At 40.6% G+C, this 21,023-nt stretch overlaps 1 protein-coding gene across 1 annotated transcript; it reads left to right on the top strand.

Annotated features, from left to right (window-relative positions):
* The first annotated feature begins 16,292 nt into the window (after positions 1-16,292).
* LOC149402038 (uncharacterized) lies at positions 16,293-19,226 on the top strand. The gene is made up of 5 exons (XM_089608220.1): positions 16,293-16,382; positions 16,453-16,545; positions 16,617-16,718; positions 16,793-16,991; positions 19,006-19,226. The coding sequence occupies exons 1-5, from the start codon at positions 16,293-16,295 to the stop codon at positions 19,224-19,226; spliced, it is 705 nt and encodes a 234-aa protein (XP_089464346.1).
* Positions 19,227-21,023: the final 1,797 nt, after the last annotated feature.

Genomic DNA, 21,023 nt, shown 5'->3' with positions numbered 1-21,023 from the left:
AATTGGCTTTAGACAAACACTGATGATCAAACATCTTCACTGCAAAAAACATAAAACACCAACAACAAACGTTAACAAAAAAACCCTTAACTGATATACATCACAACCGAAAATCACTACTACAAAATTGATTTTCTGATGCGCAAGACTATCAGATGCGACTAGTCGCACCTAAAAGTCGCATCTAAATGACTTTCAGGTGCGACTAGTCGCATCTGATAGTCTTTCAGAAGCCGAAAAAATTCGCTCAAATTGTCTTTTGATTTTGACAATCCGATGCGACTAGTCGCACCTGAAAATATGTTGAAACTTTCAGGTGCGACTATGTCGCATCAGATAGTTTGAAAATTTTGAGCGGGCCTCATCTCCCCCTCTTTTATTTCATTAGTCTGACGTGGCGAATGAAATTTTTATTTTTTATTTTTATAATCAGGTGCGACTAGTCGCACCTGATGACTCAGCAGATGCGACTAGTCGCATCTGATAGTATTATCAGGTGCGATTCTGTCGCACCTTATTATTAGGGTTTTGTTTAAAAACCCAGGTCGCGATCTTTTCTTCTCCAGCCGCTCAAACTCTGTAAAAAAAAACGCTCTCTCTCCCTGCGAACTTCTCTTGTTCTCCGGTTGTAAACTCATTAGCCCACATCCATCTCCTCCGTCCCTCTCTTCTCCGACTAATCCTTCGCCTAAGAACACTTCGCCGACCACCACCGGACCACCACACCGAGCTCTGCCGAGTCCCAGCCACACCGAGCTGCGCCGCCGAGTCTCAAGTTCCGCTGCCTCCGAGTCCCAGCCACACCGAGCTCCGCCGCTGTCGCTGCTCCATCTCCTCCGTCCCTCTCTTCTCGGCCTCTTCCTTCGCCGACCACCACGCCACGTACCCGTACCCGGCCACCGGACCTCCGCCTCATCCGGCCACCGGACCTCGCCAGTCACCACTGCCTCTCCCTCTCACTCGGTATTTCTCTCTCTCACTCCCTCTCTGCCTCGCTCCCTCTCTGCCTCGCTCTCTCACAGCTCGGTTTAAACTCACAGCCGTACGTCGTCTCGTGCCTCCGGACCTCGCCGTGCGCTCAGCCCCGGCCCCGCTGCCTCCGAGTCACCACCGACTCTCTCTCTCACTCGGTATTTCTCTCTCTCACTCCCTCTCTGCCTCGCTCTCTCTAACTCGGTTTAAACTCACAGCCGTCGTCTCGTGCCTCCGGACCTCACCGTGCGCTCAGCCCCGACCCCGCTGCCTCCGAGTCCCAGCCACACCGAGCCTCTGTCCCCGAGTCCCAGCCTCCGAGCCGCTGTCCCCGAGTCCCCGGCCGGCCGTCCTAGGTTAGTGTATATATATATTAGTGTATATATATAATATGTTAGGTTAGTGTATATATATAATATGTTAGGTTAGTTAATTAATGTGAATTATGTAAGTTAATAATAATGTGTAACTTAATTAGTATTAATTTGATAATTAATTTAACATGTTTAGTAATTTGATAATTAATTTTGATAATTTATTGTAAATTAGTTAGTATTAATATGATATATGGTTAAAATAAGTTTGATTTTGATAATTAAGTTTAATAATGTGATTAGTTTATATTAGGTTAAAATTAAGTTTTAGTTGTTTTTTGACATGTTTTGAAATATAGTTTGTGACATTTTTAAATTTTTTGCTTTTAATTAATTTAGATTAATTGTAAGTAAATTATTACCTAGAAATTGTAATTAGTTTAATAATTACATTTATGTTGCTTAGTTTATAATTAGTTAATTAATTTGTGATAAGTTTACGTAGTTGATTTAACATGTAATTAAATTGTAATTTAAATAAGAAAAATAGTTTTGTGACATGCTTTGATAGTTTGTGACATGTTTGATAGTTTGTGATATTTTGTTTATTTCGATTTTTCATTTATAAATGTTGTGATCGAACCACGGAGGTTCGGTTTAGGGCTGAGCTAATTTATAGGATAGTTCTGGATGGTTTGTGTATGTTTTTAAATAATTTTGCAGGTTTTTGGTTTGTCAGTATAATAGGGGAAACTCTGCCGAAATTTCGGTAGAGTTTCGAATTAATTAGTTTAAAACCTCCCAACTTATTCAATCCGAGCTCAAAATAACATAGAATTCATAATCTCTCTTTCATTTTGATCTCCGTCGTCCTTTATCAATAACTCTTCCAAACTTTCATTTCTCGCTCTCATTCAGCGAAATGTCCAATCCAAGTAGAGATTGGATCACGGAGAATAATCGGGTGACATTGCAGTACAAAACCGGTGTTAACGAGTTTATTCGCGCTGCAAGAAGATTCCCGAACGAAATTGGCAAATATCGGTGTCCTTGCAAACCTTGCAACAACGTGAGATGGCACGACATCGGGGTTGTCAGGAATCATTTGCTGAACAAGGGGTTTACCCCAGGCTACACAAAATGGTATCATCACGGCGAGCTCGAGCGTGTCGTACTTCCTCATGAAGAAGATTCCATCGGAGGAACAGATCAGAGAGGAATAGGAGGATTGCACGGTGCTGTGGAGGATATCAGGGATCACGAGGATTTCGACGATGCTACGGAGCCGACCCAGAGCGAGGTACGTGCAGAGGAGCAAGTGGAAGACCTCTTCGCCGAGTTGGAAGCAGAATTGTACCCTGGATGCAAAGAGTTTTCTTCTTTGTCGTTCTTGGTTTCGTTGATGCACCTCAAAGTCACGAACCATTGGACGAACAAGTCTTTTACAGAACTCTTGCAGCTCTTGAAGAAGTCTCATCCAGCTGGTAATCGAATTCCGGAGAAGCATTACGAGGCAAAGGCGAAGCTGAAGCGTTTTGCCATGGGATACGAGATGATCGATGCGTGTATTAACGATTGTGTCCTATTTCGAAAAGATCTCGCGGAAGTCGACGTGTGCCCAGTATGCAACGAGAGCAGATGGAAGCCAACTGGGAAAATGATACCGCAAAAGATTTTGCGATATTTTCCCCTGAAAGATCGATTGAAGCGGTTGTACGCGTCTCGACACACGTCGCTTTTGATGAAGTGGCACAAAAGAGATCGCGTCAGGGAAGTTGGTGTTCTACGACATCCTGCGGATGGTACGACGTGGAAAAACCTGGACGAGAGATACCCAGGCTTTGCTGCAGAGCCTCGAAACGTGCGGCTTGGACTAGCTGCGGATGGATTCAATCCGTTCGGAGAAATGAGTTTATCGTACAGCATGTGGCCTGTGGTACTAACTGCGTACAACTTGCCGCCTTGGTTATGCATGAAAAAAGAGTACTTGATGCTGACGCTTTTGATCCCGGGGCCTCACTCACCAGGAAAGGACATGGACGTGTTTTTGCAGCCAATTGTCGAAGAGTTGAAAGAACTGTGGGAGACCGGATTCCGCGTTCGAGATGGCCCCAACGATGAAGTGTTTCGATTGCGTGCCGCGCTACTTTGGACGATTAACGATTTTCCAGCTCGATCCTATTTATCGGGATGGAGTGGCCAAGGGTATCTCGCTTGCCCGACGTGCAACCTTGACACGCCGTCTTTGAAAGTCAGAAACAGGATCGTCTACTACGACCATCGTTGATTCTTGCGTATGCGTCACCGATTGAGAAAAAGCACCGATCACTACAAGGATCGCCACGAGAAACGCAGTAAACCTGAAAAGTTGACTCCGCAAGACATACTCGCTCAGTTGGCTAGTGTCTCTTGCACGACAACTGGCAAACATGCTGGCTCTGTGGGCAGAAAACGAAAGCGAGCCGAGTGCGAACTAAATTGGGCCAAGAAAAGCATCTTTTACGAGTTGCCGTACTGGTCAGATTTGGAGTTGAAGCATAACATGGACTTCATGCACATAGAGAAGAACGTGTCCGAGAATCTTCTCGGAACCTTGCTCAGCTTAGAAAAGAAGAACTATGACACAGATAAGGCGAGGTTTGATTTGATGGACTTGGGCATCAAGACCGCTCTCCACTTGAAAAAACAAGGGGATTCTGTTGGAATCGATCTAGGGTTTAAGAAAATAATTAACGCTTCGGTAAGCGGCGGAATTTTAAAAATTTTCTTTTACAAGTAAAACAGTTTTTACTAACCTAGACAAGTGCAAGTACATGTAATTAAAAACCAATATGAGCTAGAAGTTTACTAACCTTTCTTGAAGCTTGAACTTTGAAGAAGCTTGTGGAAAGTTTGCAACGCTCGTCTCCCCTCGCAGCACGTCTCTCTTTCTTTCCTCGGCACCTCGAGCAACCACGAAAGTTTCTATCACTAAATCACTCGAAATAAAGGAATCAGTGAGTGGGCACTTTTAAACACTACGACTTAAGAACGAGTCTTGAAGTCGCAGAGCTAAACTCTAGGTCAAATGAGGACCTAAGTGCCAAAACAAAATCGAAAATAAACTAGAGAGAGAGAGAGGAGTTCGGCCAAAGTTCTAGAGAGAGAGTCTCTCAAATCTCTTAAACTTGGATGAATGAAATGTGAGGAATGAGGCTCCTATTTATAGGAGAAGGATTACCTTCAAAAGGTAGTTTCCTCTTTTCCTATTGCCTTGCACGTCCAACATGCCTCATGAAGGCTTAGGATTTGTTTCCTCATTTGATTTCCTCTTAGTTGGCCGAAAATGCACTTTCCTTCTTAAGGAAATTTGTTTCCCCTTTTTCTTTTGGCAAGTATCTTCATACATCAATGCACAAAATAAACTCTCTTTCCCACTATGGCATGAACGAAATTCAGCCTTATTTTCCTTGGGTTGGACGAAATTTGAGCTTCTAGAAGGAGCTTCTAGATGTTTCTTCATTTGTTCATGACAACATAAGAAAAGCCCATTAAGAATTTTCAAGTAAAATTCTATGAAATGAAATTAATCTTCAAGGCCCAATTACACTAATATGGCTGAGTAATATTTATTTCATTTGTCATCATATGACAATGTCAAAAAAAAATTTATTGACATTCTTTTCGTCCTATGTCCAAAAAGACAAAAATACCCTTTTGACAATTTTCGTAAAACTGTCTCGTTCTTGTTTTGACTTAGCTTCCAGTTTAACTATTCCTATCGATGTGATTCGTGACAGTGACCTCATGGACCCAAATGAACAAAGCTTGAGCTAAACACTTGGACTCAAAAGTTCACAAACCTTTTCCAAGTTTAGCTTAATGCCAACTGACTCCACTAAAGAGCTGACACTGAAAATCTCTCGGTTCAAATGAATTTGTTTTCTACTCAAGAATTCGACCTAATTATGATGAGCGGATCCACTGAATATTATCTATGTTTACCCTTCATGAATGTCATCAGCTAGTCGGGATTTACTAAATTACCATTTTACCCTTCTAGCTATTATTTCCTCAACTACTTTGTCGCTTGTGAATAAGTTAGAAACAATGTATTGACGAGGAGCTAACAAGTCACATTGTTTCATCCAAAAGAGTCAGGACTCAATTTGGACACTGGCCAGTTCATTTATTCACACTCCAAGGAACAAAGCATGAGGTGACATACATTGCATTTCAGCAATCTTGTACATGAATTCCATATCTATGAGAACTTCACGAAGTTACTCATGACAGACTCACAACTTAGTACTTCACCAATAGGCCTTGTTCGGAATCACATAGTGAGTCCGAACTTTGACTTTCTCAAATGAGAATACTAAGGTGTGAAATGGCATGTCTCATTTCAGGATTAATGTAAGCATGATGCAATTCATACATAGTGACTTCGAGACATAAGAGGTTAAATGGTTTGTTCTTATATTGTCTCTAGAAGTGCACTGGTCAATTCAGTACCTTCGGAAGATACCTAGAAGAACTATAGAGTCCCCAACTCTCAATGCCTCATAACCAGACATCATAGATTCTTCTAACAATCATACTGAGGTCAATAGTCCTTTGACCCTAAGATTGCGAATATATCGTTTTAAGCAAACTACGAAGAGTTTGTTCATGCAAATCTACATTTGTCTCTTCGTAAGTTGTTAAGTTTGTTTATGGACTAAAAGACTAAGGTTTTATCATAAAGCTTCAAACAAAGAAAGAATGAATGAACGTTTCAACTTTATTAATGAATAGATAGGCAATTACAAGCAAGAGTCTTCGTAAGACTATATGACATCAAATGTACATAAATAGACACTACTACTCTTCTTGTGGGCACCATTGACAATAAACTCCCACTTGACTCAAAGAAGATGTGAGTAGTCATACATGCCTAATCCTTTTCGAAGTTGGTCGAAGACCTTGTTCGCTAGGGGCCTTGGTGAATGGATCTGCCAGAGATCTATTTCACCTCCACGTCTCCGCGTTGCGCGATCTCTCGAATCAAATGGTATTTCCTCTAAATATGTTTAGAGCGCTTATGGCTTCTAGGTTCCTTTGAGTTAGCGACAGCCCCACTATTATCACAATAAAGGGTCATGGGCTCGTCGACGTTTGGAACAATTTCCAAATACTTAAGGAATTTTCTAAGCCATACAGCCTCTTTGGATGCTTCACAAGCAGCCACATATTCTGCTTCCATTGTGGAGTCAGCAATGCAAGATTGCTTAATACTTCTCCACACAACAGCTCCACCATTAAGGATGAACACAGATCCCGAAGTGGAATTCCTGGAATCCTTATCCGCTTGAAAATCGGAGTCGGTATATCCCGTCATAGTCAGGTCAGTACCTGAGTATGTAAGCATCAAGTTCCTAGTTCTTCGAAAGATACTTAAGAACATGCTCGGGTCCAGGGTTGGATTGGAAACGACTTACTACGCCAACGGCGAAACAGATGTCAGGTCTAGTGCAAAGCATAGCATACATGAGGCTTCCTACGGCAGAGGCGTAAGGAATTTTCCTCATGTCTTCAATCTCTTGTGCAGTCTTGGGAGACTGGTCCTTAGAGAGTGAAACTCCATGCCTAAAGGGTGTTTGACCCCTCTTGCAATCTTGCATCGAGAAGCGATCCATCACCTTATCAATATAAGATGCTTGAGAGAGCGACAGGGTCCGGTATTTCCTATCTCGAAAGATTTGGATCCCCAGAATGTACGCGGCTTCTCCTAGATCCTTCATATCGAATTGCTTTGCCAGCCAGACCTTAACCTTAGATAACTTACCCACGTCATTACCAATGAGTAGTATATCATCGACATATAGTACCAGAAACACAAATTTGCCTTCGTGTATTAACTTGTAAACACAAGGCTCATCTATTGACTGTTCAAAGCCAAAGCTCTTTACAGTTTCATCGAATCTAATATTCCATGACCTAGATGCTTGCTTTAGTCCATAAATGGATTTAAGCAACTCACAAACCTTGGTCTCTTGACCTTTATCCACGAAACCGTCTGGTTGAGCCATGTAAATGCGCTCGTCAAGATTGCCATTCAGAAAGGCTGTCTTGACATCCATTTGCCAGATCTCATAGTCGAGAGCTGCAGCTATGGATAGGAGTATGCGGATGGATTTAAGCATCACGACTGGCGAGAAGGTTTCTTCATAGTCAATCCCTTCTTGTTGGGTATAACCCTTCGCCACAAGTCGTGCTTTGAACGTCTCAACGTTCCCATCAGGACCCCTTTTTCTTCATGTATATCCACTTACACCCTACGGGTTTAATCCCTTCAGGAAGGTCTACAAGTTTCCAGACATTGTTGACATACATCGAGTGCATTTCAACTTTCATGGCGTCAAGCCAAAAGTTTGATTCAGAACAAGCCATCGCTTGGCTATAGGAAACAGGGTCATCCATGTCGGAGACGGCTACAAGAGAGTCTCCATAAGACATGTACGTGTCTGGCTTTTGAGTAGCCCTCCCACTACGTCGAAGTACTACTTGACGAGATTCTGATGAGTTAGGTTGTGTTTCAGTTGGGGTAAGAACAGTTCTTACAGATGAGGTAGAAGCTTCCTCACCCAACTTTTCTTCAAGCACAATTTTGCTTCTAGGTTTCGCATCCTTCATGAAGTCCTCCTCAAGGAAACGAGCATTCGTGCTAACGAAAGTCTTATCGTCCTCGGGACTATAGAAAATGAAACCTTTGGTTTCCTTTGGATATCCCACAAACAGGCACAATTCTGACCTACTAGCCAACTTGCTAGTCTTTTGCCTTAGCACATGTGCAGGGCAACCCCAAATTCGGATGTGGCCCAAACTTTCTTTACGGCCAGTCCATCTTTCATAAGGAGTACCAGGAACCGTTTTAGACGGAACTTGGTTCAGAATGTAAGCGGCTGTTTCGAGGGCATATCCCCAAAAGGAAAGTGGGAGTGATGAGTAACTCATCATCGATCTAACCATCTCCATAAGAGTTCGGTTTCTTCTCTCTGACACTCCGTTTTGTTGAGGTGTGCCAGGTGCGGTAAGCTGAGAAGCGATACCTTCTTCTTTAAGAAAGTCATCGAACTCTCCAGACATATACTCACCACCTCGATCAGATCGAAGGGTTTTGATCACTTTGCCAGTTTGCTTTTCCACTAAAGCCCTAAAGACCTTAAATACGTTAAAGGTCTCGGATTTGTGTTTAAGCAAATAGACAAACCCATATCTTGAGTAATCATCAGTGAAGGTAACGAAGTATTCGTATCCTCCACGTGCCTGTTGGTTGAGCGGACCACATACATCAGAATGTATTAGTTCCAGCAACTCAGTGGCTCTTCGACCCTTATCGGAGAAAGGTCGCTTAGTCATTTTTCCTTCTATACAGGATTCACAAGTAGGCAGTGAGCCTATTGCAGAGGCTTGGAGTGGACCATCCCTCACAAGTCTCTTAATCCTATCTAGACTGATATGACCAAGTCTTAAGTGCCAGAGGTATGTTGATTTTGTTAGATCGGAGGATTCAGAAAGTTTGATCCTCTTTGGCTCCCTAATTAGATCGTTATCTATTTCGGTGTCTAAAAGAGAAGGTTGAGTGGGATAGATGTAAAAAAAAACCATTCTTCATACATGCATCAGTGACAAAAGAATTATCAGGAAACGAAGTACGAATTCCATTCTTAATGAACTTTAAACAATAATCTTGCTCAAGAAGATGAGCAACGGATATTAAGTTCTTCCCAAAGGTAGGAACAAAATAAACATTATTCAAGTTTAAAGTGCGGTCTTCAAAAGACAGCGTCACGGATCCCACAGCCTTCGCGGACACCAGGCTCCCATCACCCCATTTGAAACAGAACTCGCCTTCCTCTAAGCTTTAGGTTTTCTTGAAACCATTCAAGGAACAACAAATATGGTTAGTAGCAGCGGAGTCAAGAATCCACGTTGATACATTATCAGCTACTAAGCATGCTTCGGTAACTAGTACAATACTATGTTCCTTTGCTTTGAGATAGGCGGGACAGTTCTTTTCATCGGCCTTGTAAGGTCTCTTCACAGTTCCAGAGGCGGAGGCTTTTTGCTCAGTAGCATGTGCCTCTCCTTGATTGCTCTTTCTCTTAGTGAAACCTATAGCAGTGTGAAGTTCCTTCATAAGCTTGGTAACAGTGTACTCTAGCTTGTTTATGGAGTAGTTCATCTTGGCGGTATCAAGAGATGCGGGGAGAGTTTCTAAGATCATATCTATGATATTCTTCCCATAAATCTCAGATCCTAGGATTTCCATTTTATTCAGAAAACTAATGATCAGTATCATGAAGTCTCCAACAGGAGTCCTAGCCTGCATATGACAGTTCATAAACTGTCGGACTGCTTGTAGCCTTGTTTGATGCCTTTGCCCTCCAAACATCTCAAGGAAATTGTAGAGCATGTCAGCGGCAGTCTCGAAGTCACGATGTTGTTCTTTCGGCATATTGTTCATAGATGCCAAGATATAGCACCTCACAATCTCATCGGATCGAAGCCAGGCCGCTAAGGCGTCATTGTCCTCTTGAGTTGAATCATCATTCGTCAGAGGAGGACACGGGGTGGTGAGTACCCATTTGTGCTTGTAAACGGTAGGTATTATGTCGAGGTTACGTTTCGAGTCTATGTAGTTTTCGTTTTCGAGTTTGTTCGAGGAAAGAATGAAAGAGAGAGAGTTGGGAGACATATTGCCTATAAAAGTTGAAACAAGTTTATGATTAGTCTTTGGTTTAGGATTTAAGTTTGTTTAAGACTTTATAAAATCCAAAGGTGTTATGAACGAAATGACACTTTACTCCTTCGAGGGAAGGCCGCAACGAGTCTCCTTTCATAAGTAAATGACTCATCATTAATGCATAGCCAAGATGTCAATACATCAATTTTGACTAGCCACCTTGTAAATTGGTTTGATCACTCACATCCTTTCGCATGGCCTCGAGGGAGGATTACTAGGGATTGAGTCTAAGTGTGTAACCAACCACTTAGTCCAAAAGATTGACTTTGAAAAACAATCCGCCGAGGGGAGGTCTTGTCATCATTGTCTCACTCTCGGACGTAGCTCATTGAACAATGATCAGAGCAAAGCGCCCTTGAGTACTCTCATTTAAGAGAGGGTCACGAGGGTGACTCTTAGTCCGGCGACACTTGCACTTTTCATTAGTGTTGGGGATCGTGGGTTACAAACAACAAGTATAACCCTCCCACTTAGTTTTTGGAGTTGGTTCATCGACTCTTTTAACTTCGGAAACAAATTTCCTAGTTAGAGATCGACAGAGCGGACAACTAGAAGAGAATCCTAGATCGACATGTTCAGAGCAGTATTAGTGCATAAAGGCACAAGGTACATACTCGATCTTTTCCTATTTTCTATTTCGGGAAAGTGCGTGAGGGAAGTGTGAACTTCAACTCACTCGAACACTTGAAAGTTTGAGATTACAGATCTTTTTATTTTTCGGCTTGTCTACAAGGAGACCTCCCACTCAAATTTTCAAGAGCATATAGATTTTGAACATATGTGATATAGATATAGTTTTGAAAACATTTTGAAAACTTATTTGATATGGGTGACAAAATATTTTTCAAGTTTGAAAGTGAAAACGGTTTTTCAAAATTCAAACTAGTTTTGTAAAAACTCAATTTCAATTAATCTTTCAAAAATCAAAACTTTTAATCTTTACACATCATGTTTATAATCATATGAAAAACATTTTTGCTCAAGAAAATTTTCTTATTAGAGTTCTATAACTCATGGTAGTGGGGTTTGAAAATCCGGATTTCTAAAAAACTGGAGTTTCAGACAGCCGCGCACCTCGGAGTAAAATTGCCATATCTGGCGGCTCCGATGCCCTTTTGAGCCGAAACCGGTGGCATTGGACAGAGGACAGGCAGAGCTTTAATTTGATTCAAGAATCATTAAATTTCGATTTCTGAGCAGAGAGTTATGCCACTTTTAATGCGGGTTTACTCCAGCTCGAAGAAAAAGAAATAAATTAAAGCTTGGTCCTTTTTAGGTGCGAAAAAGAATCGAGTGTAACAGAATGTTTTATGAAGGTTGTTAAATCTTTTATTTGTGTTTTATTAGCAAGGTAATAACAAGGCATAAAAGAAATAACAACAAGCATAAAACGATTCAAGTAAAAATAAGAAACTAGCAAGATAACAAAACTAGTCACAAAATTTTACTCGAAATTTCTCAAACCTTTAAAACACGTTTTTCAATATAAAAAATTAAAAACTTTTAGAACTGATTCTAATGTGTTTTGAAAACATCCCAAAATCATAGAAAAACAACATGGTTTTTAATTTAAAGGCATGAGCAATAAATCAAAAAAAATCTAAGATTACAATTCTAACTTGTCACAAAATTAGTAAACTTTCGAAAACGATTTTCAAGCTCATAATTTTAAAAACATGTACATGCATCTCTTTGACCATAGCTCTGATACCATTTGTTGGAATCGATCTAGGGTTTAAGAAAATAATTAACGCTTCGGTAAGCGGCGGAATTTTAAAAATTTTCTTTTACAAGTAAAACAGTTTTTACTAACCTAGACAAGTGCAAGTACATGTAATTAAAAACCAATATGAGCTAGAAGTTTACTAACCTTTCTTGAAGCTTGAACTTTGAAGAAGCTTGTGGAAAGTTTGCAACGCTCGTCTCCCCTCGCAGCACGTCTCTCTTTCTTTCCTCGGCACCTCGAGCAACCACGAAAGTTTCTATCACTAAATCACTCGAAATAAAGGAATCAGTGAGTGGGCACTTTTAAACACTACGACTTAAGAACGAGTCTTGAAGTCGCAGAGCTAAACTCTAGGTCAAATGAGGACCTAGGTGCCAAAACAAAATCGAAAATAAACTAGAGAGAGAGAGAGGAGTTCGGCCAAAGTTCTAGAGAGAGAGTCTCTCAAATCTCTTAAACTTGGATGAATGAAATGTGAGGAATGATGCTCCTATTTATAGGAGGAGGATTACCTTCAAAAGGTAGTTTCCTCTTTTCCTATTGCCTTGCACGTCCAACATGCCTCATGAAGGCTTAGGATTTGTTTCCTCATTTGATTTCCTCTTAGTTGGCCGAAAATGCACTTTCCTTCTTAAGGAAATTTGTTTCCCCTTTTTCTTTTGGCAAGTATCTTCATACATCAATGCACAAAATAAACTCTCTTTCCCACTATGGCATGAACGAAATTCAGCCTTATTTTCCTTGGGTTGGACGAAATTTGAGCTTCTAGAAGGAGCTTCTAGATGTTTCTTCATTTGTTCATGACAACATAAGAAAAGCCCATTAAGAATTTTCAAGTAAAATTCTATGAAATGAAATTAATCTTCAAGGCCCAATTACACTAATATGGCTGAGTAATATTTATTTCATTTGTCATCATATGACAATGTCAAAAAAAAATTTATTGACATTCTTTTCGTCCTATGTCCAAAAAGACAAAAATACCCTTTTGACAATTTTCGTAAAACTGTCTCGTTCTTGTTTTGACTTAGCTTCCAGTTTAACTATTCCTATCGATGTGATTCGTGACAGTGACCTCATGGACCCAAATGAACAAAGCTTGAGCTAAACACTTGGACTCAAAAGTTCACAAACCTTTTCCAAGTTTAGCTTAATGCCAACTGACTCCACTAAAGAGCTGACACTGAAAATCTCTCGGTTCAAATGAATTTGTTTTCTACTCAAGAATTCGACCTAATTATGATGAGCGGATCCACTGAATATTATCTATGTTTACCCTTCATGAATGTCATCAGCTAGTCGGGATTTACTAAATTACAATTTTACCCTTCTAGCTGTTATTTCCTCAACTCCTTTGTCGCTTGTGAATAAGTTAGAAACAATGTATTGACGAGGAGCTAACAAGTCACATTGTTTCATCCAAAAGAGTCAGGACTCAATTTGGACACTGGCCAGTTCATTTATTCACACTCCAAGGAACAAAGCATGAGGTGACATACATTGCATTTCAGCAATCTTGTACATGAATTCCATATCTATGAGAACTTCACAAAGTTACTCATGACAGACTCACAACTTAGTACTTCACCAATAGGCCTTGTTCGGAATCACATAGTGAGTCCGAACTTTGACTTTCTCAAATGAGAATACTAAGGTGTGAAATGGCATGTCTCATTTCAGGATTAAGGTAAGCATGATGCAATTCATACATAGTGACTTCGAGACATAAGAGGTTAAATGGTTTGTTCTTATATTGTCTCTAGAAGTGCACTGGTCAATTCAGTACCTTCGGAAGATACCTAGAAGAACTATAGAGTCCCCAACTCTCAATGCCTCATAACCAGACATCATAGATTCTTCTAACAATCATACTGAGGTCAATAGTCCTTTGACCCTAAGATTGCGAATATATCGTTTTAAGCAAACTACGAAGAGTTTGTTCATGCAAATCTACATTTGTCTCTTCGTAAGTTGTTAAGTTTGTTTATGGACTAAAAGACTAAGGTTTTATCATAAAGCTTCAAACAAAGAAAGAATGAATGAACGTTTCAACTTTATTAATGAATAGATAGGCAATTACAAGCAAGAGTCTTCGTAAGACTATATGACATCAAATGTACATAAATAGACACTACTACTCTTCTTGTGGGCACCATTGACAATAGATTCGTGGTACAAACCGCGAGCATCTTACACCTTAACCCTTGTTCAGAGGCAGCGATTTACCGAGTTCCTCCAATCTGTCAAATTTCCAGATGGGGTTGCTGGGAATTTGAAGAAAAATGTGACTGCTGATGGAAAACTCACAGGTTTGAAGTCGCATGATTGCCACGTGATCTTGCAGAGGTTGTTGGCTGTTGGTATTCGTCCTTTTGTGCCAAAAGAAATACATCAGACGATCTCCGAGCTTTGCAACTTTTTCAAGCTGATAAGTTCGAGAACCTTGAGAGTAGAAGATCTTGAAAATGCGCAAGAGTCTATCATCGAGATCTTGTGTAAGCTTGAGATGATATTTCCACCAGCTTTTTTCACGATCATGATTCACGTGGCGATTCATCTACCAGATGAAGCGTTGTATGGCGGCCCGGTGCATATGCGGTGGATGTACCCATTTGAGAGATACCTTGGGACATTAAAACATTTTGTCAAAAATAGAGCTAGACCAGAAGGCTCTATTGCGGAAGCTTATGTTGTAGAAGAAGCTCTGACGTTCGTTGCAAGGTATCTTGAAGATAAAAAAAGTGTAGATGAAGTTCAAGTGCAAGAGCTCTCTGTTTTTCGATCCGAGATGTGTGTGCCTTATGGGATGATGAAACCGATAGTATTAGACGATGAACAGAAAGAGAACGCGGAGTGGTACATCTATACCAACTGTCCTGAAGTGGATCCATATTTGACGTAAGTTATCGTTGGGAATGTGTTTCAATTCATTCTTTTTTATATATTGCTATTGAAGTAATGTTTTTAATAACAGCGAGCATTTGGATCTCTTGAGCGAATCCGGAGTTCGCGATATTGAAGTGGAGCATAGAAAGAGGTTCAAAATTTGGTTTGAGAAGAAGGTAATAACACAATATCAATGCAATTTTTTGATAAACGCACAAGTGCTAATCAATGCTTTCTTTCGTAATCAGATTTTTGATATGAAAGCTAGTGGTTCTGACGTGTCTGACGAGCTCTATTCGCTTTCTATCGGTTCCCTTCAAGTCGCCTATCAATATCCGAGCTGCTTTGTAAATGGCGTGAAGTTCATCACTCGTCGTCGCGATAATCAACGAGTCACTCAAAATAGCGGTGTATGTGTACTTGTGGATGATTTCACTTACTATGGTCGAATGGAAGACGTCATCGTCGTGAACTATAGGCATAACTGTAGTGTTGTATTGTTCAAATGCATTTGGTACGGTGACAAGTATCATGCAAACCGACTAGTGCACACCGATAAGACTACTGGAGAAACGAGTGCTTATACTGCGAAACAGTGGTTTAAAGAGGAGCCGTACGTACTCGCGACTCAAGTGAAACAAGTTTTTTACATCGAAGATCTTATTAAAGGCGGCGACTGGGAAATCGTCCAGGAATGCAATCATCGAGGGATTTGGGACATTCCTGAAGTTGACCCCTCCAACTCAGCCTCGATCCCATTGACTATAGAGTTGTCAAACATCGAGCGTTTGAATCATCGACACGAAATCGATGAAGCTGAGTTAGTGACTGTCGTTGACGATGATGAAGAAGACGATGATGAAAATGAGAGACATGTCGTTTTTTAGGGAGAAGATGTTGATGTCGATATAGAAGATGATATTAACATTATAGGCATAGATGATGATGAATGATTAATATCTTTTTTGTATGTTTATTTACTATATAATGTAACCACGGTTTTCCTCCGCCATATGTGAGGTTTGTTAATAATAAAATCCGTGGTGCCGTCCACGTTTTTTTTAAACAGAAAACTAATATTTATTTACTAATATTGTTCACATCTTATAGGATGTCAGATGCAGGTGGAGCAGGTGGAGATGAGTCTCCGCTACACCGTTCAGGAGTAGGTGGAGATGAGTCTCCGCTAGAGACACCGGGTTCCCAAGGTCCTAAGAAAACAAGGGGACCAACAACCGGGTCTACTTCGGCAAAAGCAGCGCATGGGGTACCCGGTGCGAAAGTTGTTAGGTACGACCCAATCAACCAAACTTTCTACCAGGACGTAAGAAAAACAATAAAAAAGGTAGGAGTATTCAACAACCGCGTCGGCGCTTTGGTGAAAGTCCATATCCCGGTCACACTTCGTGATTGGAACGAAGTGACGCCCCAGATGTTGGGCAATATTCTGAGCGCACTTCATTCCGAGTACACTTTCGTGTACAAGGATGATGAGACCGATGAGCTGCTTCCGGTGGATTGCTATCGTCATCAGATTGACCAGACTATCATTCGCGATGCAAAGCGTATGATGCGCAACCAAAAGTCTAGATTATCAGGGACTTTCTTAGGAAAATGTTGTGGGCAAATGAATGTCGCCAAGAAAGAAATCCCAAAAGGATATCAAAAAGACGATTGGGAAAAGGTGATAGAGGAGTTCGCAACTGACGATTGGAAGGTAATGTATAATTCTAAAAATTATGTTATCTTCTATGAAATCGAATTATAACGCAATTTAATATGTGCAGAAAAAGTCTACTCGCAACAGAGACAATTCCAAGAACAAGAAAACGAAGTCCACACAAGGGTCGATTTCTTTTTTGGCTCATCGACATTTGAACGTAAGTTTATTCTAATTTTGTAATTTTTTTTTGCAATAAATACATTACTCATATTTTCATAAGAACTGCAGAGTAGGGAAGATGGGACTTTGGCCTCGGCGTTAAACACGTGGGAGAAAAAACATCAAGACGATCAAGGCAATTGGACGACAGCTTGGGCGCAACAAGCATTTGTAAGTTACTTGTGTTAATTACTTAATAATCAAGTTTCGATAATCTTAATAATTTTTTTAACATATGTTTGAAGGCGCGAATTATGACTCAAGTCGAGGATATGCAGCGACAAGCAGCGGAGTCAGGCCAAATGTTTGACATAGACCAGGCGGAGCAGTTTGCGATGGATACTGTTCTCGGGCAACGTCGAGATTGGTATGTCGGGATAGGTCCCTCGATCCCGAGATCCTCGTATCTCTTGGCTCAGGCTCAGGACGACAGCTCGTCCTCAGGTTCTTCATCGACGCGCGTTTCAGATCCAGTGATTAGCGAGCTACAAGCAGCGTTGGCCGCACAACAAGCTCAGATGGAGGCGTTTCAGCGACAGTTCTTTGCCTACACACAGCAGCATCCGTCTCCCATGCAGACATCCCCCGCGATGATGCACCCTGCCACGACGCCGCCATCAGCTTCAATGCCGAATGTTCAAACGCCGGCATCTGCTTCAATGCCGAATGTTCAGACGCCGCCATCCGCTTCCATGCCAAATGCTGATCAGACGCCAGGTTCGGTAGAATTTCAGCGACATCGTTCGAGCGGCAGCGCATCAGGCCGCCAAGGCGCACGAGCAAGATCTGGCGGAAGAGGAGGCCGTGCATTCCAGAATTGGCAGACTTCGAATGAAAAAGGGAAACAAAAAGAATAAATTGTAATTTTTTTAATTTATTGAATGTAAATTATCAAATTTTATGAATTTAATATTATTATTTATATACTTATTCTAATTAATATTATTCAAATTATTTATTTAATATAACAAAAAAAATTATTTAATTAATTTTTTAAATTATAATTTTTATATATTTAAATGGCCGATTCTAATAGAATCAGCATTTTAAAAAAAATAATTACAGACAATCGGATGCGACTAGTCGCATCGGATTGTACTAACACCCGCCAAATATTTCGCGGGGAATTACTATCAGATGCGACTAGTCGCATCTGATACTCTTCCCGCGAAAGTATCAGATGCGACTAGTCGCATCTGATACTATAATTCACGCTTTAATTTCTTATTTTGAGGGATATTTAGGTGCGACGTTTGGTGCGACTTGTCGCACCTAAAATGTCGCACCTGATAGTGATGACTTTCAGGTGCGACTAGTCGCACCTAATATCATCAGGTGCGCACTTTCAGATGCGACTTTGTCGCATCTAAAGTCGCACCTGATGATACTTTCAGGTGCGACATTTATGCTTTCAGGTGCGACTTTTGTCGCACCTGATGCTATCAATTGTACTAGTGAATAATGGATCACGTAACAAAAAAATACCTGACTCGCTAAATGAACTACTTGAACCATCCATCGTGAAAAAAACTACGATGACCTTACTGTTCGTTTGACCTTTATTTTTTTGGGTAATTTAGCAAAATAGCCAATTTAAACGTTGAGAATTGCTAAATAGCCAAGGTTTGGTAAATATTAGGTAAATAGCCATTTTTATATAATTACAACCGTAAATATCAAGTAAATAGCCACTGCCATATTAAGTCACGTCATCATTTATGGTTATTTACCTAATATTTACCAAACCTTGGTAATTTAGCAATATCAAACATTTAGGTAGGCTATTTTTCTAATTTTTTGTTTTTTTTTAACGAAAAAAGGTAAATAGGCGCTGAGTTTACTACTAGTGCTAGTTTAGAAAAAATGAAATTAAACGTTCAAAATCTAACTTCTGCGATTATAAAGGAAGAATTCAAAAAAGAAATAAAACAAGAACGCGTTGTGAATATAAAGGATGAATTAAAAAGCGAATTGCAACTATAACGTGATAGATAAACGTGAGAAACTGAATCTCTATAATTTCCATCATACGCTCCGACATCCCAACATTTTTTAGACCCTTGAGTATAAAACCCCATTCAATTTTGTCGTACACCTTGCTCATGTCTATTTCGATCCCCATGAGCCTTCCTTTACCTTTTTTTTCATCTTATCCATGATCTCCCTCGCCACTAAAGTTTTTTCCGCTATCCACCTCCCCAAGATAAACGCCGATTGGAATGGTAAAATCACAGCTTCAAGAGATGACCTTAATCGAGCCGTGATGATTCTAGTGATAATTTTGAAGCTAAAATTGCATAGACTTATCGGACAAAGCTTGTCCAAGGTATCCGCTCCATTACTCTTCGGGTGAGCACTACGTGGGCGAAACTCACTTCGGGATCGAGAAATTTACCCCATAAAATTCTTGAATGAAAGTAACCAAGGAGTTACCCACTATGTCCAACATTTCTTGTAGAAAATGCCTTGAAGCCCATCCAGCCCCAGGGCTTTGAGAGCGGGCATTTCCCATATACGGTCCTCTTGACTTCCTCCGATGTCGGAATGGCTTCCATTCTCTCATTATCATGCCTCCAAACTTTCTCCACCTTAGCATTAAGAACCGCTAGCTCTTCTTCTCGCGTCTTTACATTGAACCCTGAAGAGTTCGTCTTCCAATCTCTTGATGTAGGCTTGTGAAGTTACCCGGTTTTCTTTTTGCCATTTTTTAAGAAAGGCCCCCACTCCTCTACTCTTCCTCCTAAAATCTTCTTTTATTGACCCAAGCTCCGGTTGGTGCCAAAAAAGCTCAATCCTCTCTCTACACCCTGGGACATCACTCCAAGCTTCATAGAAACGGAATGGCTTTATTCCTTTCTCGTCTAGAAGAAAACAATATAAGAGAATGTGATTATGATCCGAACCACACTCCGATAACAATCGAACCCCGGCCTTACAAAAAAACTCAAGCCACGTAGGACACACTATAGCCTGTACAACCTAACTTTAACTCTATGTCCCTCTTTTCTCCATAAGACCAAGTATTCCATTTTTTATCCCTAAATCTATTCCCCCGATGCAAAGGAGAAAATTTCTGAGAATCCCGCTCTCGCCCAAGTGACTTTTATGCCTCCTTGTTTATCTCCCGCTTCTAACACACGATTTAAATCCCCGACAACCACCCAAGACCTCCCAACCTTAGCATCACCCCCAAGAGACTCCCAAAACACCTTCCTCTCTTCAAGGTAGGGAGGCCCATAAACACCAAAAAATCCCAATCATTTCTACTATTTTCCCCTCTAGCCACCGCCCAAACATAATTTTTTGTGATTTTTCAAATATCTAACTTAATGTCTTTCCTCCACCAAATACACATTTTCCCCAGTTAAACCATTGGCCGAGACTATTTCCCCACCCTAATATCCTAACTTAGCCCTCAAAATTTTCATAGAACCGTAACTCATTTTAGTTTCCATAAGAAAAAGTATGTCCGGATTACCTCTCCTCACGAGCCCCCTATGGGCTCCCTCCGTCGAGTCTCGATTGAGACCTCGAAAATTCCAAGAGATGACTAACATTAGGGGGGGGGGGGGGTGAGGTGACCCGCCTCCTCGGTTTTAAAGCTCAGAGTAATTGTTGATGACACCTCCTCTTCTCTGTCTTTCCCTAGGACTCCAGCTTTCTTTTTCTCACCCTTGTTGATCCCCCTTCCCTTGCGCTTAGCCTTGAGGATTTTTCGTAGAAATACATTCCCCTTGTTGCTCTTAGTTTTTCCTTGATTAAAAGCCATTTTGAATCCCACGGCTAGTTTGGATATTTTTTGGATTTTTGATTCTTTCTTACTTGCTAGTCGTTTGTGAAGCCGTTTAGAGTTGACGTAGTTTGACTTTGAATTCAAACCACATGCGTCTAGTGCTTCATTTTTCCTTTTAGTAGTAGCATCTGGGGTTTTTTTAACTGCCTCATAAATGGGCTTTTTTCCTTAAACATGAGATGTTGATGCCACATCAGAATTAGTGGTAATAATTGGAATATATATTTAAATCGTTGGCTGAGTAGCAATATTACCGTTTGAAATGATATTATCTATGATATTTTTGTAATTATGAACCAGCTAAAAGAATCATATAACCTCAACGTAATAATATAATCATTGGACTTGTTTGTATTGAATATAACATCACATATAATATACATTTCATAATTTGTGATGAATTGGGGGCGCATGAATTGACCCGCCTCTTCGGTATATGTCATTTATATTAAACTAAAAGGATATCTCTGATATTTCGAGAAATCGAATAAATAAATTTCGCATTTCGATTAACACGAGCGATGCTCTTGATATTTTTCCAATATAGAATGCATGCTAATTATGGTACTTAGGATAGCCTAGTGGTAATTTCACACCACCTCCGTGTGGAGGTCGTGGGTTCAACCCCATTTGAAAAAAAAAATGCATGCTAGTTTTAGCTTTGGTGATATCAAAATGACCCA

Source organism: Urtica dioica, chromosome 3 (genome assembly GCF_054948205.1).
Source record: "Urtica dioica subsp. dioica isolate 48M chromosome 3, U.dioica_male_clone48M_v1_H2, whole genome shotgun sequence".
Lineage (NCBI taxonomy): Eukaryota > Viridiplantae > Streptophyta > Magnoliopsida > Rosales > Urticaceae > Urtica > Urtica dioica.
The sequence above is the reverse complement of the archived record's forward strand: the minus strand, read 5'-3'. Positions and strand labels throughout refer to the sequence as shown.

What these genes read in the sequence shown, in the direction of transcription:
- LOC149402038 (XM_089608220.1), top strand. Translation starts at nt 16,293, where the DNA reads ATGAATGTCGCCAAGAAAGAAATCCCAAAAGGATATCAAAAAGACGAT. An exon ending in TGGCTCATCGACATTTGAAC is followed by an intron (nt 16,546 to 16,616) that starts GTAAGTTTATTC and finishes TAAGAACTGCAG; the next exon opens with AGTAGGGAAGATGGGACTTT. An exon ending in CTTGGGCGCAACAAGCATTT is followed by an intron (nt 16,719 to 16,792) that starts GTAAGTTACTTG and finishes ATATGTTTGAAG; the next exon opens with GCGCGAATTATGACTCAAGT.